The sequence below is a fragment of the Megalobrama amblycephala genome, linkage group LG2, assembly GCF_018812025.1.
Source record: "Megalobrama amblycephala isolate DHTTF-2021 linkage group LG2, ASM1881202v1, whole genome shotgun sequence".
Taxonomy (NCBI): Eukaryota; Metazoa; Chordata; class Actinopteri; order Cypriniformes; family Xenocyprididae; genus Megalobrama; species Megalobrama amblycephala.
The window spans coordinates 2,295,309-2,313,658 of record NC_063045.1 but is presented as its reverse complement, the minus strand read 5'-3'; the positions used below and the strand labels follow the sequence as shown (position 1 = coordinate 2,313,658).

The 18,350-nt window shown below is 41.2% G+C and overlaps 1 protein-coding gene across 4 annotated transcripts in view; it reads right to left on the bottom strand.

Moving 5' to 3' along the window:
- The window catches only part of LOC125263156, a 32,748-nt gene that overhangs the window by 13,465 nt on the left and 933 nt on the right, over positions 1-18,350 (bottom strand). For all 4 annotated transcript variants that reach the window (XM_048182068.1, XM_048182070.1, XM_048182067.1 and 1 more), the window contains exons 2-3: positions 5,521-5,838; positions 2,175-2,471 (exon numbers count right to left, since the gene is read on the bottom strand). In XM_048182068.1, the coding sequence (XP_048038025.1) occupies positions 2,175-2,471; positions 5,521-5,838 (615 nt within the window). The remainder of the gene's footprint in view (positions 1-2,174; positions 2,472-5,520; positions 5,839-18,350) is intronic.

Here is an 18,350-nt window from a genome sequence, read left to right as displayed (position 1 = left end):
ATGTGACTATTGTGAGTCAAAGTTATAGCGCCACCAACTGGCAGCAGGAAGTGTATCACTTTTTGAAATGTTTTGAGATCACCCTCTTATTTTTACCTGATTTGCTTCAAACTTCATCAGTGTAATGTCAATACACAGCAGATGTAGACCTATGACAGGATTTTTGATATTTGAAATATTGTTGCCATGGCAACAGGTCAAACTGTAATAATATTCTTGAGTGTTTTTGAGGCTCTTAACATGCTTCAAATTGCATGAAACTCGACACACACATCAATATTGTCAACCAGTAGACATGGACAAAGCCATAGAAATGGGCGTGGTGGAGGGGCTCAGTAGCGCCACCTTTTGACAAAAGTGGGGGGTTTGTTTTTCCTACAGTCACCAAACTTGGTACACATATTGTTCTCATCAAGCCGGACAATTTTCTAATTTACATTCATTAGCTCCGACCAACAGGAAGTCAGCTATTTTGGTTTGAATGTTAATTTTTTGAAAAAACAGGCTATGAATTTTATACTACTACTCCTACAGGGTTTATCCAATTTACACCAAGCTTTTTTTAACTTGTTGCTAACACATTGAAGTTGTTTAATTGCAAACGGATTTTGGATATCTCAAACGGTTTGGCCGTGGCGAGGCAACGAATTTATGGCAAGAAAAGGGAAACAAAGTGTTATAACTTCTGCATACATTAATTGATTTTGATGAAACTTCGGCTTAGTCTTCGTTGTACAAGGCTGATCACATGGATGTGACTATTGTGATTCAAAGTCATAGCGCCACCAACTGGAAGCAGAAAATGTGTCACTTTCAGCATACATTGAGATCACCCTCTTATTTTTACCTGATTTGCTTCAAAATTCATCAGAATAATGTTAAAACTTGGCACATGTAATCCTTTGAAAATGGGCAGGGAGGAGGGGCTCTATAGCGGCACCTTGTAGTGCAGTAAATGTGGAGTGAATTTGACATAGTCCTTTGATGTTTAACCGTTTTAAGTGCCTATTGCCCGCTGTGCACAGTTGCCCTGAAGCCACCGGGGTGGCGGTGCCACCGGGCTTGGGCCCGCCATCGCTGCTCGCAGCTATATTTGAAAGTTTGTGGTTCATTCCGACTCTGACGAACCCAAGGTGCTTTGTGTACTTTGTCACTGCTATACGATGCAATAAACTTCTTTGAGATCTTCACTGTCCTCATCATTTTTTCTTACAGTTGTTAAAAGATTTTTTAATTCTTAAGCTGTTCTGAAGGATGACAATACCCAGATTTACATGATCAACTTGCCTGATTTAATGCCTGCATTCTTCAGCTCTTTCTGCTTGTTTGTTAGAGATAAACTTAATTAAACCGAAATTGTGTTAATTAGCACTCTGACTGCTGTTACTAAATGTAATAATTTTAAACTCACTGTAGATGAGCCCAACCTTCCCTTCTATGCAGGAGCAGAAATGTGACTGAGGTTAAATGTTAAATGTAAATGAGGTTGAATGTGACTGTAAATAATAATATCTATAGCACTGAGCTGCTCGTGTCTTGACTTTATACATACTCATGCCATCACAACTATACCTGCTCCCAGTTTATTTGCATATTGATCTTAAAATTCTTATTCTCACTTAAGAAAGTAAATGGGCTTGCTCCAGTTTACATGTGTGTTTTGAATACATCATCTGCACCTTCTCTCCGCTCTGCTGATTCTCTTTATCTTTATCAGCCTCTCTTCTCTGTTAAAACTATCAGCTTGGCAACGGAAAGACAATTTAGATTTTATCTATACTGTTCTGATGCAGCTGCAGGTTTTCAGATAGATAAATCATCAGATAGAGTAAAGTTATGTGTATTTGGTGTGCTGTCCGAGGGGAGGGCTCAGAGCTCGGTATTTTGGCCCGAACTCTGAGTCCCAGTGATTCCTGGCTGTGGTAGGAACCAGAAAAGAGTGAGGGGAACGTAAGTGAGTCAACTGCTCATTTCTATAGGCTTCCTCATATGCTGATTGTAAAGATGTGTTGATAGAATAGATCATTTGAATGTGTTCCTCAAGAACTTTGTTAATAAAACATCATAAAGTAAAAAAGCTATTTGTAATTGCAATAAAAAAACAATGAAAGATGTGATATTAAGTGATTAAACACATAAAACCTGCCTTTAAACATTCATTAAATGACACTCACCACGAACTGTAACACTGAAAATCTTTTCACTGTCGCTGTTGATCAGTAGTTTATAGAGTCCAGAGTCTGTGGTTCTGGTGTTCATGATGGTCAGAGATCCAGTCTGAGGATCCAGCTTCAGTCTGTCTCTGAATCTCTCTTCACCATCTTCACACTGAACATCTGTACAGGTCTTACTGGGATCTCCATTGATTTGAGCGATGCGGATGTCATCATAATACCACATAATGATGTCATGTTCGGTTTTTTTAACATCAGTGTTTAGAGTGACTGAATCTCCCTCCATCACTGACACTCCTGTATCAACACCAGATGAACAAATGAAAGAATGTCAATCTCTTCACTTCAAATCATAAAAATTGAGTGGTAAAAATTGCCTGGATTCAAAATATAATACATGCAAAGACACAGCATATAATTTGCATATTCATCATTCTCATTCATTCATTAGAAAATTCTGTCAAAAGTTTCTCACGAAGCACAAATTTTTTAGAGGGAACAAAGTTTATCAGGCAACACAAAGTTTCTTGAGGGAACGCAAAGGTTTTGAGAGAGAACACAAAAGCATTTACTTATTTTTCTTTCCATCTCATATTTTTTTCACCACCATGTCCCTTTAGGGTGTCGTGGATACAGACATTTTGTTTTTTATTTTTAATTCTTTATCAGTATAGATGATTAATTTGTGGTAATGCAACTGTTTCACATATTCATGAACAAGAATGTGTATGCCAGGCCACAAAAAAAAAAAAAAAATGCATGGCCATTTGCTTTGCTGTTGCCACCCCTCATAGTCCTCAATGTGTGCCTTTGCCATTCTAAAAATAATTTTCAAGATCTGTCCCTGCAGTTTATACAATGATGTAAAAAAACAGAAAAAAAGTCAGAAGCAGAGTGGGTGGAGTTGTTGCAAGCGCACGGTGATCACACTACATTTCCCATAAGCCCGTACCTTGGACTGATTGCACCTGCAGCTGAACATCATTACCCGGACTATAAAAGACTGCCATACACACCAACACACCGCAAAGTCTTGTTTTGATGTGGTGAACATTTCTGAGCGTTATTTATCCTGTCTGACTGCCTGTTGTTGATCCTGCTGTCTCCTGTTATTGACTCTTTGCTGCCTGCCCCTGACCCTTGCCTGTTACCTTGATCTGTGAGTGATATCTGCCTGTCCCGACCTACTGCCTGTTATCTGACCACGATTCTGCCTGTCCCCATTGTACCTGTCTGCTCCTGTTTGACCCTGCCCGTACGAGCACAATCTTATCTAATAAAAGCATGCAAATGGATCCCTGCCAGAGTGACGAGTCGTTACAAATTAATTAATAAATTAATTTAATTTTATTAATTAATAAATGGTGTAGCAACTGTGGACGAACCAGACAAATGAATCATTCAGATGATTCTTTCAAAACATAATTCTAATTCAGAATTGGGGTTCCGGCTCCGGCCCGTCTGCAGATAAAGCCAGGCTGATTACTTTTACGACACATGCTTCCTGATAGCAGAAGCGACATACCAAAGGGTCACCCAAGAAGACAGAGAGACAATCCAGACCCTTTTGTCTCCTTACTTCACAGGAAAGCCAAAGAGACTGTTGAACAAATAAATCTGCTTCAAAATTGTTCCAACAATTTTAACGGACTTATCAAACATCTTTTAACTACATACATTTGCATTATGTGTCCACAAGTACTACCTGTAAACAGTTAGGCTTTAGAACACTCACAATTCATGTAAATGTGTTAACTCTTGACTGAATGACTGAAAGTATGCCTTATTTGGACTTGATCTATTTCTTTTCATCTTTCTTAAATCATGGCTTGAATGAAATCTGTTTAAAATGTATTGTATTCCATTTAATAGAAATTATGTTAAAATGGCACTCTCTGCTGAAGCAGAAACAGGATGTAACACTTATGTTTTATTGGGGTCAGAGGAAGGCCCTCTTGAAACAGGACAATGTCTGATTGGCCAGGACTCCTCAGAGGTGTGACAAACAACTAAGTTTAAATGATCATATTGCAAGATAGTAAACGGAGAAGTTGGGGGGAGAGGTTGGTCACTAAACGGGGGAGAAGTTGGTTAGTAAACGAACAGGGAGTTGGTTCTGTTCTGGTAAGAGAAGCCAAGACAAGTACCAAGAGCTATGGAGTAACAAGAAAGAACAGACAAGCAGCTCATTCAAGCCATCTGACCTTCACTCACTTTTCTTTTCTTTTACCTAATTTTCCTTTACCGCGGAAAGTCTCGTGTCCTAAGTTTCGCCGCAAAGTTCAACCAACGACTTTTGCCGCTTCAGCTCCAGCGACAAAGAGACTCCTTTCATTGTTCCACACGGACCTGATCTGGACCAATCATCGACTTGGGAAACCCTCCTCTGCACGACGAGGGAAATTCACCTTTAAGTCAACGCAAGCAAGTACCTCCAGAGGAAAACTGAACTGGTGCATTTAAATGAATGATTCATGGTTCGTTCAGGTCTTTGAAATGCATTGATAGGAATTCTGTTAATCAGATCACTCTCTCTCTCTCCCTCTCTCTCTCTTTCAAAACTCTTTCTCTCTCATTTCCTTCTTACTGCAACGCGTATGAATGTGTGTGTGTGTGTGTGTATGTGCGTGCCTTTGTGTTAGATTAGTTTGTGTTAGAATAAATAAAATCTCTTGTAGATTTTAAAAAGAAAGTGTCTTGTATTATGTGCTTTATGATTTAATGTCTTAAACTGTCGATTTCAAGTTACCGTGTTCTAATCAGTGTTTTCACGATTGTTGGATATTTATATCCGCTACAAGAGCTTATTACGGTTCGAGCAAATGAACGCTGGACGAATCAGTTGCTCGGTCGTAATCTAAACAACTCTTTATTCATTTGAGCTAATTTTTACTTCCTAGGGTGTTTTCCCTACAATGGGAAGCAAAGTTAAATTTGTCTTTTATTTGAATTTTATTTATTTATTTTCTGCTGACCTGAAAAATTATCCGTTCTGTGACTTAAAAACTGTAATATAATCCGAACCGTGAGTTTTGTGATCTGTTGCACCACTAACATTTATGGCATTTCTCGGTTCTGCACGGGTCCAACTTTCAAAATAATAGACAGTTCCACGCCAGTTCTGTGTAGCACATTTACGGGGTCACTTCAGGTTCAGGTGTGATTTTTTTGGACCTGTGAAGACCTCTAACCTCAGCATCTTGCCAATGAAAAGTCAATTTAGATTTAATACTGTTCAGGTAAAGCAGCTCTAATTGTAACTGCTTCAAAAAACAAATGAAAGATGTGATATTAAGTGATTAAACACATAAAACCTGCATTTAAACATTCATTAAATGACACTCACCATGAACTGTAACACTGAAAATCTTTTCACTGTCGCTGTTGATCAGTAGTTTATAGAGTCCAGAGTCTGTGGTTCTGGTGTTCATGATGGTCAGAGATCCAGTCTGAGGATCCAGCTTCAGTCTGTCTCTGAATCTCTCTTCACCATCTTTACACTGAACATCTGTACAGGTCTTACTGGGATCTCCATTGATTTGAGCAATGCGGATGTCATCATAATACCACATAATGATGTCATGTTCGGTTTTTTTAACATCAGTGTTTAGAGTGACTGAATCTCCCTCCATCACTGACACTCCTGTATCAACACCAGATGTGCCTAAAAAAATGAAAAAATTAAAGAATGTTAATCTTTTCACGTCAGATCATAAAAATTGAGGGGTAGTTAAATACCTGGATTTAAAATATAATACACAACACATGCTAAGATATAGCATAAGATTTGCACATTCACTCAGACAAACATTCATCATTCTCATTCATTCATTAGAAAGTTCTGTCACAAATTCAATGATTATTTTTTGTTTAATGCTTTAAAATCTCATGTCAACCATTACCATTTTAAATTAATGGAAAATTATGTTCTTTTATATCTGTTTGGGTCAGGGATTAAAACTGTTCAAACACAAACAATGTCTTTTTCTCTTCAGAATGTAATAAAAACTCTGGAACAAAGTAAGGAATAATTTATGACAGGCTGCTTAATTATTAGAAAAATACACCTCATGAGTGCGTTATTTTTAAATGGCCCATCACACCTCGAGATATTGTTTAGGTGTTTTATTTTAAGTGCATTTGTCCGGTTTTTGTCCTTAAAACATTCTTGTGTGTAATAATTTCTTAAGTTTCTATACACAAGCCTCCATTTTTAGTTCCAAAACACCATTTTAGCACTACTGATATGAGCATTAATGCGTTTATTGGAGAGTGATGGATTAAGTGTGTGATTCTGTGAACTAAAAATTGTGATGTACACTACCGTTCAAAAGTTTGGGATCGGTAAGTTTTTTAATATTTTTAAAATAAGTTTTGTCTGCTCACCAAGATTGCATTCATTTAATTAAAAATACAGTAAAAACAGTAATATTGTGAAATATTATTACAATTTAAAATAACTGTTTTCTATTGGAATATAATATAAAATGTAATTTATTTCTGTGTTGGAATTTATTTCTGTGTTTCTGTGTTCATTTCTCCAGTCTTCAGTGTCACATGATCCTTCAGAAATCATTTTAATATGATGATTTGCTGCTCAAGAAACATTTATTATTATTATCAATGTTAAAAGCAGTTGTATACTTTTTTTTCAGGATTCCTTGATGAATAGAAAGTTCAAAAGAACAGCATTTATCTGAAATACAAAGCTTTTGTAGCATTATACAGTAAGAGGTCAGTAAGAAAATTTTTTTTTGAGAAGAATTTAAAGAAATTAATATTTTTGTTTTTTCAGCAAGGATGGATTAAATCAATCAAAAGTGACAGCAAAGACATTTAAAATGTAACAACAGATTATATTTCAAATAAACGCTGTTCATTTGAACTTTATATTCATCAAAGAATCCTGAAAAAAATACTGTACACAAATATTTTGTACATCTGTGCACAATAAATGTTTCTTGAGCAGTAAATCATCATTTTAGATTGATTTCTGAAGGATCATGTGACACTGAAGACTGGAGTAATGATGCTGAAAATTCAGCTTTGCCAACATAAGAATAAGTTACATTTTCAAATATTTTCAAATAGAAAACAGTGTAATAATATTTCACAATATTACTGTTTTTACTGTATTTTTAATTAAATAAATGCAGCCTTGGTAAGCAGACGAAACTTTTTTATAAAACATTAAAAATGTTACCGATCCCAAACTTTTGAACAGTAATGTAGATGTGGAAGTATTTCATTGATAAAGTCGCAGGTCAGTGCTGACAAGAAGTTTCTGTACGCATGAATGTTTTTCTGTACTGAGTGTATGTGTGACGACCAGAGGTGGGTAGAGTATCCAAAAACTGTACTCAAGTAAAAGTACAAGTACTTATTGTCACGACCGTCAGTGAGAGTGCCCGAATTAGCCACTTGAGGGCACTCCATCCTGGACTGTTTTCACCCCATTGACTACACTACCCATAACGCACTGCCGGACTCATTATCCATTTATCACATCATTACACCCAGCTGTCATGTATTTTGTAATCAGTGTCTGTCTATTTAATCTCAGTTGTTTCTGTCCTCAGTTGTGGTTTGTTGTATTTTGTTACGTGCACTTTGTTTCTCTGGCTTTTTGTATTGGACTGTTTTTGTGGAGTTTAACCTTTGCCTGTGTTCTGGATTACATGCTTGGAGTCTCCTGTAATAAACATCGCTGCACTTGGATCTTACCATCTTGTTCTTGTGTGCACCGTGACAGAACAAACCACCGCTATGCAAGGATCCAGCAGCAGGAGACTCCGGTCATCCGTGGGGGCTGAGGAGGCTCAGGCCCTTTTGGCAACTCTCCGCCAGAGGAGAATGGGAGTGCGGGCATTCGTCCAGAAGTTCTGGTCACGGGCGGAGGGGTATGGTCTCTCTGATACGGTCCTCAAAGACACAATTAATAACTGTCTGGATAAACCTCTGCCGCAGTGGGAGATGGAGCTGGTAAGGGGGTTAAACTTTTGGAATTTCTCCAATTACCTGCATCTGCGTGGGAATGGGCCGCTTCGACTACCTCCAGCACCCGCTCCAGCCCGTGTGCCCGCTCCAGCCCGTGTGTCCTTTCCAAGGCCTGCTCCAGCCCATGAGTGCGTCCCAGCCCGTGAATCCGCTTCAGAGGCCTCAGAGGAGGTTGGCACTGAGTCTCCGCTTCCCACATCTAAAAGGAGGAAGAGGAGGAGGAAGGCTTCCATCCCCCAAGACCCGGAGGCCTCTCCAGAGCTCGCTCCAGTCAGTGAATCCACTCCAGAGCCCGCTTCAGTCAGTGAGTCCACTCTAGAGCCTGCTCCAGTCATTGAGTCCGCTCCAGTCAGTGAGTCCGCTCCAGTCAGTGAGTCCGCTCCAGTCAGTGAGTCCACTCCAGTCAGTGAGGCCGCTCCAGTCAGTGAGGCCGCTCCAGTCAGTGAGGCCGCTCCAGTCAGTGAGGCCGCTCCAGTCAGTGAGGCCGCTCCAGTCAGTGAGGCCGCTCCAGTCAGTGAGGCCGCTCCAGTCAAGGAGTCCGCTCCAGTCAGTGAGGCCGCTCCAGTCAGTGAGTCTACTACAGAGCTCGCTCCAGCCAGTGAGTCAACTACAGAGCCCGCTCTAGTCAGTGAGTCCGCTCCAGCCAGTGAGTCCCCTACAGAGCCCGCTCCAGCCAGTGAGCCCACTACAGAGCCCGCTCCAGCCAGTGAGTCCACTACAGAGCCCGCTCCAGCCAGTGAGTCCGCTCCAGCCAGTGAGTCCGCTCCAGCCAGTGAGTCCGCTCCAGCCAGTGAGTCCGCTCCAGCCAGTGAGTCCGCTCCAGCCAGTGAGTCCGCTCCAGCCAGTGAGTCCGCTCCAGCCAGTGAGTCCGCTCCAGCCAGTGAGTCCACTCCAGAGCCCGCTCTAGCCAGTGAGTCCACTCCAGTCCCGCATGCTCTCCCTGTCAGTCCCGTGATGGCCAGGAGGTCTGTCTTCACTTTTTATATTTTGGCTGTCTTGCGTGCCTGGAGGATGCACTCAGAACAGCCCGAGCCCGCTCCAGCCAGTGAGTCCGCTCCAGAGCCCGCTCCAGCCAGTGAGTCCACTCCAGAGCCCGCTCCAGCCAGTGAGTCCGTTCCAGAGCCCGCTCCAGCCAGTGAGTCCACTCCAGAGCCCGCTCCAGTCAGTGAATCCACTCCAGAGCCCGCTTCAGTTAGTGAGTCCACTCCAGAGCCTGCTCCAGCCAGTGAGTCCGCTCCAGCCAGTGAGTCCGCTCCAGCCAGTGAGTCCGCTCCAGCCAGTGAGTCCGCTCCAGCCAGTGAGTCCGCTCCAGTACGGCATGCTCTCCCTATCAGTCCGGTGATGGCTAAGAGGGCTGTCCTCACGTTCTATGTTTTGGCGGTCTTGCGTGCCTGGAGGATGCTCTTAGAGCAGCCCCAGCCTGAGCACGCTGCCGTCCCAGAGCAGCCCCAGCCTGAGCACGCTGCCGTCCCAGAGCAGCCCCAGCCTGAGCACGCTGCCGTCCCAGAGCAGCCCCAGTCTGAGCACGTTGCCGTCCCTGAGCAGTTCCAGTCTGAACTCGTTGCCGTCCCAGAGCAGTTCCAGTCTGAGCCCGCTGCCGTCCTTGAGTCCTCCGCTCTCCCTGATACGGCCACGGAGGCCGTCATCGAGCTGTCCGCTCTCCCTGATACGGCCACGGAGGCCGTCACCGAGCTGCCCGCTCTCCCTGATATGGCCACGAAGCACCCTTGGCCAGCCCTGCCGCCGCCGTCCAAGCCTACTGCCCTGCCGCCGTCCAAGCCTTCTGCCCTGCTGCCACCGCCCAGATCTTCTGTCCTGCCGCCGTCATCCAAGCCCTCTGCCCTGCCGCCGCCGCCCAGGCTTTCTGCCCTGCCGCCACTGCCCAGGCCGTCTGAACCGTTGGAACCAGCCTGGTCAGTTCCTCCAGCGCCACCCTGGCAATCAGCCAGGATTCCAGACCCTCTGGAACCAGCCTGGTCAGTTCCTCCAGCGCCACCCTGGCACTCAGCCAGGACTCCAGAACCGTTGGAACCAGCCTGGTCAGTTCCTCCAGCGCCACCCTGGCAATCAGCCAGGATTCCAGACCCTCTGGAACCAGCCTGGTCAGTTCCTCCAGCGCCACCCTGGCAATCAGCCAGGATTCCAGACCCTCTGGAACCAGCCTGGTCAGTTCCTCCAGCGCCACCCTGGCACTCAGCCAGGACTCCAGAACCACTGGAACCAGCCTGGTCAGTTCCTCCAGCACCACCCTGGCTATCAGTTGGGCACTCTGGTCCTGGCCCACCATCCCTCCCCCTGATCCTCCTCCTGTCCACCTCCCTCCTGAGTTTGTGTTTTTCGTTTTTGTTTTGTCTGGTGGAGCGTCTGGTAGCCGCTCCTTTGAGGGGGGTAATGTCACGACCGTCAGTGAGAGTGCCCGAATTAGCCACTTGAGGGCACTCCATCCTGGACTGTTTTCACCCCATTGACTACACTACCCATAACGCACTGCCGGACTCATTATCCATTTATCACATCATTACACCCAGCTGTCATGTATTTTGTAATCAGTGTCTGTCTATTTAATCTCAGTTGTTTCTGTCCTCAGTTGTGGTTTGTTGTATTTTGTTACGTGCACTTTGTTTCTCTGGCTTTTTGTATTGGACTGTTTTTGTGGAGTTTAACCTTTGCCTGTGTTCTGGATTACATGCTTGGAGTCTCCTGTAATAAACATCGCTGCACTTGGATCTTACCATCTTGTTCTTGTGTGCACCGTGACACTTATAGAAATATTTACTCAAAGTAAAAGTGAAAGTAATAATCCTAATAGTTACTTGAGTAAGAGTAAAAAAGTATCCAATGAAAATCTACTCAAGTAGCTTGTTAGTTACTTTGTGTGTGTGTGTGTGTGTATATATATATACAGGTCCTTCTCAAAAAATTAGCATATTGTGATAAAGTTCATTATTTTCCATAATGTAATGATAAAAATTAAACTTTCATATATTTTAGATTCATTGCACACCAACTGAAATATTTCAGGTCTTTTATTGTTTTAATACTGATGATTTTGGCATACAGCTCATGAAAACCCAAAATTCCTATCTCAAAAAATTAGCATATCATGAAAAGGTTCTCTAAACGAGCTATTAACCTAATCATCTGAATCAACTAATTAACTCTAAACACCTGCAAAAGATTCCTGAGGCTTTTAAAAACTCCCAGCCTGGTTCATTACTCAAAACCGCAATCATGGGTAAGACTGCCGACCAGAAGGCCATCATTGACACCCTCAAGCGAGAGGGTAAGACACAGAAAGAAATTTCTGAACGAATAGGCTGTTCCCAGAGTGCTGTATCAAGGCACCTCAGTGGGAAGTCTGTGGGAAGGAAAAAGTGTGGCAAAAAACGCTGCACAACGAGAAGAGGTGACCGGACCCTGAGGAAGATTGTGGAGAAGGACTGATTCCAGACCTTGGGGGACCTGCGGAAGCAGTGGACTGAGTCAGACAGGTGGACAGGTGCCGCATTCCCCAGGTCAAGCCACTTTTGAACCAGAAACAGCGGCAGAAGTGCCTGACCTGGGCTACAGAGAAGCAGCACTGGACTGTTGCTCAGTGGTCCAAAGTACTTTTTTCGGATGAAAGCAAATTTTGCATGTCATTCAGAAATCAAGGTGCCAGAGTCTGGAGGAAGACTGGGGAGAAGGAAATGCCAAAATGCCTGAAGTCCAGTGTCAAGTACCCACAGTCAGTGATGGTCTGGGGTGCCATGTCAGCTGCTGGTGTTGGTCCACTGTGTTTTATCAAGGGCAGGGTCAATGCAGCTAGCTATCAGGAGATTTTGGAGCACTTCATGCTTCCATCTGCTGAAAAGCTTTATGGAGATGAAGATTTCGTTTTTTCAGCACGACCTGGCACCTGGTCACAGTGCCAAAACCACTGGTAAATGGTTTACTGACCATGGTATTACTGTGCTCAATTGGCCTGCCAACTCTCCTGACCTGAACCCCATAGAGAATCTGTGGGATATTGTGAAGAGAAAGTTGAGAGACGCAAGACCCAACACTCTGGATGAGCTTAAGGCCGCTATCGAAGCATCCTGGGCCTCCATAACACCTCAGCAGCGCCACAGGCTGATTGTCTCCATGCCTACGCCGCATTGAAGCAGTCATTTCTGCAAAAGGATTCCCAACCAAGTATTGAGTGCATAACTGAACATAATTATTTGAAGGTTGACTTTTTTTGTATTAAAAACACTTTTCTTTTATTGGTCGGATGAAATATGCTAATTTTTTGAGATAGGAATTTTGGGTTTTCATGAGCTGTATGCCAAAATCATCAGTATTAAAACAATAAAAGACCTGAAATATTTCAGTTGGTGTGCAATGAATCTAAAATATATGAAAGTTTAATTTTTATCATTACATTATGGAAAATAATGAACTTTATCACAATATGCAAATTTTTTGAGAAGGACCTGTATATATATATATATCTCTGCCCGAAATCTGGCAGAATCTGCCCTCATATCGTTTTTTTCCCCCTCATAAAGTTCAAAGAAGTTAATTAATATTTGTATATCAAGAGCAAGGACATGTCTGTGTGCATTTTGTTAGTAATTTCCCTGGAAATAAGAGTCAAGTGATAGATTGACGCGTATGTCAGAAGACTAACTTAAACGAGCCACACCTCATGCTTTCAAAAAGAACACGTTTCAGCGCTAGTTCGCTTCTTATTTAACTCAAATCAACGTCAACTTGATGTTTTATTTGCATTATATCCGTGCAGCAATATGACAATTTCGACCCAAAAGCACATTCTTTTCACGAGTGTTGTCGCGAGTCATGCTCTCGCTGATATCTGGTGCAAGGAAAGTTTGAGTTGGAGCGCGCGCATGTATCTGATCGAGAGCAGAGCCATTTATGCTCGCGCGCATCACTTGGATGCGCTGTCGACGTTTGCCATTAAAATATCGTCATAGAAACGGCCTTAAATAAACTATAAAAGGGTGAAGATCGTGTCTGAAAGCTACAATTGATTTCCTATTGGTTAAAATCAATGGAGAATATTTTTCCGTGGGTGCTCGACCATTTCCGTGGGTGCTCCAGCCCCCGAGCACCCACGGGATCGGCGCCTATGCTCTGCAACGTCTGTCAGCACGGCTCGTTTTCTCACCCGAGCATGTGGATATTATTGTTTTTCTCAACAGGAACATGTGAAACAATATAAACACGATAACCATATACTAACTCGAGTGTATTATGTACGTTTTGTACAATAACTGCCGCTGTCTGCTTTATTAGTATTTTCCCGCTCGCGCTGCTTGAGATTAAATGCATTTGTTCTTAATATTTTCTGTTTATACATATTGTTTAATGCTTTGAACTAAAAGAATATAATTAGATATAATGTAAGCTTGTTGTGTATAGCTATTGCCTAATCGTAAACTTGTTCAGAAATGGTTACAAAATGTTGAGGAATATAAAACAATAACGTCTTTCTCGTTCAACCTCATTTAAATAAATTAATATTCGAATATTCGTTTTTTACGAGCCCAAATATTCGAATACAATATTTTGGGAAAATGCCCATCCGTATTGTGAATATTAGGGTACAACGGGACTAAAGACAAACTGGACTGCATTTAATGCATTTAATTTTATTCTTCTCTTGAACCACCAGACGCACCAAAAAGTCACCGCAGGGGTGTGACGAGATCTCGCGAGATTAAAATGTGACGAGATTTCTCGTCAAGGTGAAAAGATGTCTCTTGAGTGATATTGCCATGGCAGAGTGTTTTGCTTTTTACAGAAATAAAAAACATTTAATTCAGCTGGATAATGGTCACCGTCGCTCCCCATTCACAGATTATACATGATCGCGAAAGTGAAAGTAAACAAGCGCACATTCAAACGCGATTTCAATACCCCACATTTTGAAAGCGGCTTCCTTATGCATGCAAATATCTCTCAATATGAAAGCGATCTTAGGCTGGGCTGTGTAGTTGTAACCATCTCTCAACTCTGTATCATGCTTGAAGAAATAAATGGTCTCTATTTGCACTTTGAATATTGAATATTGCACTTTGATTATGGTTGCACATCACTAATTGTTTGCACTTAAAGGTCCCGTTTTTCGTGTTTTTTTGAAGCTTTGATTGTGTTTATAGTGTGCAATATAACGTGTTCATGTTTCGCGTGTAAAAAAACACAGTATTTTTCACATAATTTACTTATCTGTATACCGCTGTTTCCACTGTCATAAAAACGGGCTGATGACTTCCTTGTTCTATGAAGTCCCTCCTTCAGAAATACGTAACGAGTTCTGATTGTGCCAGCGGTTCGTTCCTGTGTTGTGATTCGACAGCTCTGAGCACCGTGCCCGGAAAAGTCACGCCTCTTACCATAACGTGGAGATCACAGTCTATGGTGGAGATGTATGCGCTCAGTGTTGTTGTTATTGTAAACATGTCTTTAATTTTACCCTATTAATTTGAGCCGGAATCAGACCCGGTGATTGGACTGCAGGATGAAAATAACAGCGTTTCGACGACATGGCGACAAACACACTCAAACGCAACTGTTGTGTATTCCTGTGGGCGGAGGTTAGTCAAAAAACTGTTTTAGTGACGTCATTAAAGAAGGAAGTAGAGGGATGTAGTCCAAACTGGCCGTTCGATGTAGGCGACTTCTGTTAAATAAAATATCTCGCTTGGCATTGAACTTTGAGCTTTAAAATTTTACAGATTTTATTTATACTCTAACAACAACATTACACACTAACTAAAGTTTGAAACATGGGATCACGAAGAATGGGACCTTTAAAGCAGAACTCAGTAAGATTTGCGAAACTCCCCCTACAGGTTCCTTCAGTGAATCACACTGTCATAAATACTCCAAGCGCAGCTCTGGACTACAACGACTACAACGCTCACCAACGCAGTAGTTTTGCAAATACAGTACAAGAAATCTCGATGGAGGTGGGTAATTTTCAAAATTGTCTTATAAAGTCATAATATATACATTGTTTTTGAATTACCGTAAAGCATTTTGTCACTCTCGCGTGAACGTGAACATGAGGCGAGATTGTGTCGGGTCGGTGCAGCTCAACTTGCAAGTGCTGTATTCTGGCGTAGACGTGCCAGAGGGGGTTAGTGCACGCCTCAAACACACCACTACAAGTCAATTAACCATCGTAAGGACTTAGAAAACTATTTATGAAGGTAAAAAAAGTTACTTAGTTCTGCTTTAATAAGACTAAGATAAAACTGTTATTCATTTTTATGGTAACACTTTAAAATAAGGTACACTCTAAAAAATGTTTGGTTAAAAACAACCCAAGTTTGGTTGAAAATGGACAAACCCAGCAATTGGGTTGTTTTAACCCAGTGGTTGGGTTAAGTGTTTGCCCAACCTGCTGGGTAGTTTTATTTAACCCAACTACTGATTAAAAATGACTATATGTCTGGCTTAAAATGAATCCAAAATAGGTGAGAAATTAAAAATCAGACAAATAATTACTAGAGGCAACAATAATAAAGGTGTACATTTATTAATAAGCAATTTAATAAATGTTTATTATTCATTATCTTATTAATAAATGTTCATTTATTAAACATATTAATAAATGTTAATTTCCAGCATATTTTGGGTTCATTTTAAGCAGTTTTTTGTATTTTTATACAACAGTTGAGTTAAATAAAACTACCCAGCACGTTGGGCAAACATTTAACCCAACCACTGGGTTAAAACAACCCAATTGCTGGGTTTGTCCATTTTCAACCCAACTTGGGTTGTTTTTAACCCAGCATTTTTTAGAGTGTATAATAAGGTAAATTAATGTATTGCTCATTGTTAATTCATGTTAGTTAATATATTAATGATAAATGAACCTTATTGTAAAGTGTTACCATTGTTTTCTATTTTTATTTCTATGAACAATTTGTGGAAAGGAGTACAGTTAGGAGGTCAAAAGTTGTAGAAGCTCATAAGGTCAGGCTCATGTACAGTAAGGTCTGAAGAGACTGAAATCATAGAGAAGAGAAACCAGTCAGTTGAGTTTATGAAAAATGTGCTAATTAATAAGTCAGCACCATTGCCGAGTATTTTATGTTTAAACTGCAGTAAACCAAAAACCTGCAGTTTGAAATCGGTAGTGTTTGTGACGTCACAGACTACCTTGTAACCAATCACAACAACGTGCCGGCAGGCTTTAGCATCATTAACTATGACTGCTCTAAGGCAGGGAAGTTTCAAGAGAAGCAGGTTATTCCGGTAAATTTTCTGTTGATATGAAAAATAGTGTAGATTTATCAATATAGCGAGTCTAGTACGATGTTATGATGAACTATATGCCTTTCTCCACTGACGTTCTGAGTTGTTCAAAGCGTTTGTAAGGATACTGATTGTTAGAAGGCAGCTGTCTGACTCTGAGATGAAGAAGCTGTTTGATAATGTAGTCAAGCAAAAGGCTAATTATATTAATTCATATTAATGAATGACAGAACCATCACAAGGGCTGTGCCAAGTGCACGAGCACATAGGGGCTCACGCCAAAGTAAAGTGACAGCTGACTTGATGTAAAGCCAAAAAAGTTCATATTTAAATTACTATAAAACATAACTAAAACAATATTGCTCTGAGCGTGAGCGTGTGACCGTGATTCGTGTGTATATTCAGTCAGTGTGTCCTCGCACGTCAAGTTCAGAGAGAGCTATTCAGTGAATTTTAGTCCATTATAAATTCTGATTTTGGCGCCTCTGGAATGGATCAAAGATATTAGCCTACCTGATGAGTTCAGGTAAATACGCTGGAAATCTGCATTCATTCAAGGATGTGCATTTATTTAATGTACGGAGAAGGCACGGGCGCCTGCAGGATTTCATCTTTTTCATGTTTTTTAAATCTGAAAACTCCAAAAAGCAACGAAATTATCAAACATCCATGTTCACAGAGGAAAACGGCTGCTTGTTCTCTCAATACTGTCTGTTTTACTGAAGAATCGCTTCAGGTGATTCAGTGAGAGAGCAGTCCAAACAAATGTGAGTGGATTCAGACCGTTTAGCAAAGGCATTTTACCAATTCATAATTTAAAACACAATTTAAGCGTCAGAAAATATGAGTAGTTCAGTTGCACAGCTGTTAAACTGAATATACGAAGCAAAGCAAGCTTTTTTCTTAAATATCCACGACACAGACAACAAATTGTTCGTCACTACAGCAACAGTAGACTCTCCGAGCTGGCGTGAGTGAGTGGAGGCGGGGCTAATTTGCATATTCATTGATCCGTGTATATTAAAATTAGGAAAGAGTGTAGAGTACATTCAAGCTATTTTAAGGTATGAAGAATTTTTTTTTTTTTTTTTGGTGACATTTTGGTGATCAAATATGAGTTTTAAGGGATAAAATAATTGACTACAGGGGGACTTTAAAGCCATTTTAATGTAATTATATATCCATTGGGTGGCGCTCTGGTACTGTGTATTAAGGGCTCCTGAGCAATCAGAAAACAGGTGCAGAGTGATGTGTAAGGTGGAGGTATGGTTCTATTGCAAGGTATATACTTGATATTTGTATGCTGTGAACTTTAAAGAATGACACCACAGAGCTAACTGGAAGCAATTGGTGATGGTTAGATCGAGGCTTCATGAAACTGAAGCAGTGGAAGCAAATGTGCTGTAATGTGTCAAGGCTTCGAAACAATCTGACACCCGTCTCCACGGTGACCCCTAGTGGTCAGAACATTGCAAATGCAACAAAACTCAGGTCAAACATGCATAAAAATACCTTTTAAAAATGTATTGCAAATGTTTTATTGAAAGTAAAATCTATCAAATGCTATTAACTAATCACCAAATAACATTCGGAGCTTAATGAAGCAGTGTTTCAAAATCGGCCATCAGAAGCAATATTAATTCGTTGGAGCACAATAAAGACCGTTTGCATTTCACATACGTCTGCATGGATTCTGTTTGTATGCGTCTGATACACTTGGGTAAAGTTGGTTTTATATTCGCACATTCGGACATCCGTATTCAATAGCCTTGTTAATCACACTACATTGGACATTCAGTGGACATTCACAAGTAAATATGCCATTAAAACAATACTTGCCTATTTTGATCGACTGTGAAAAATGTTGTAAGTTGACAATCGTTGGTTGCCAATATTATGTCGCTGCTTAAAATTTGCAAACATTAA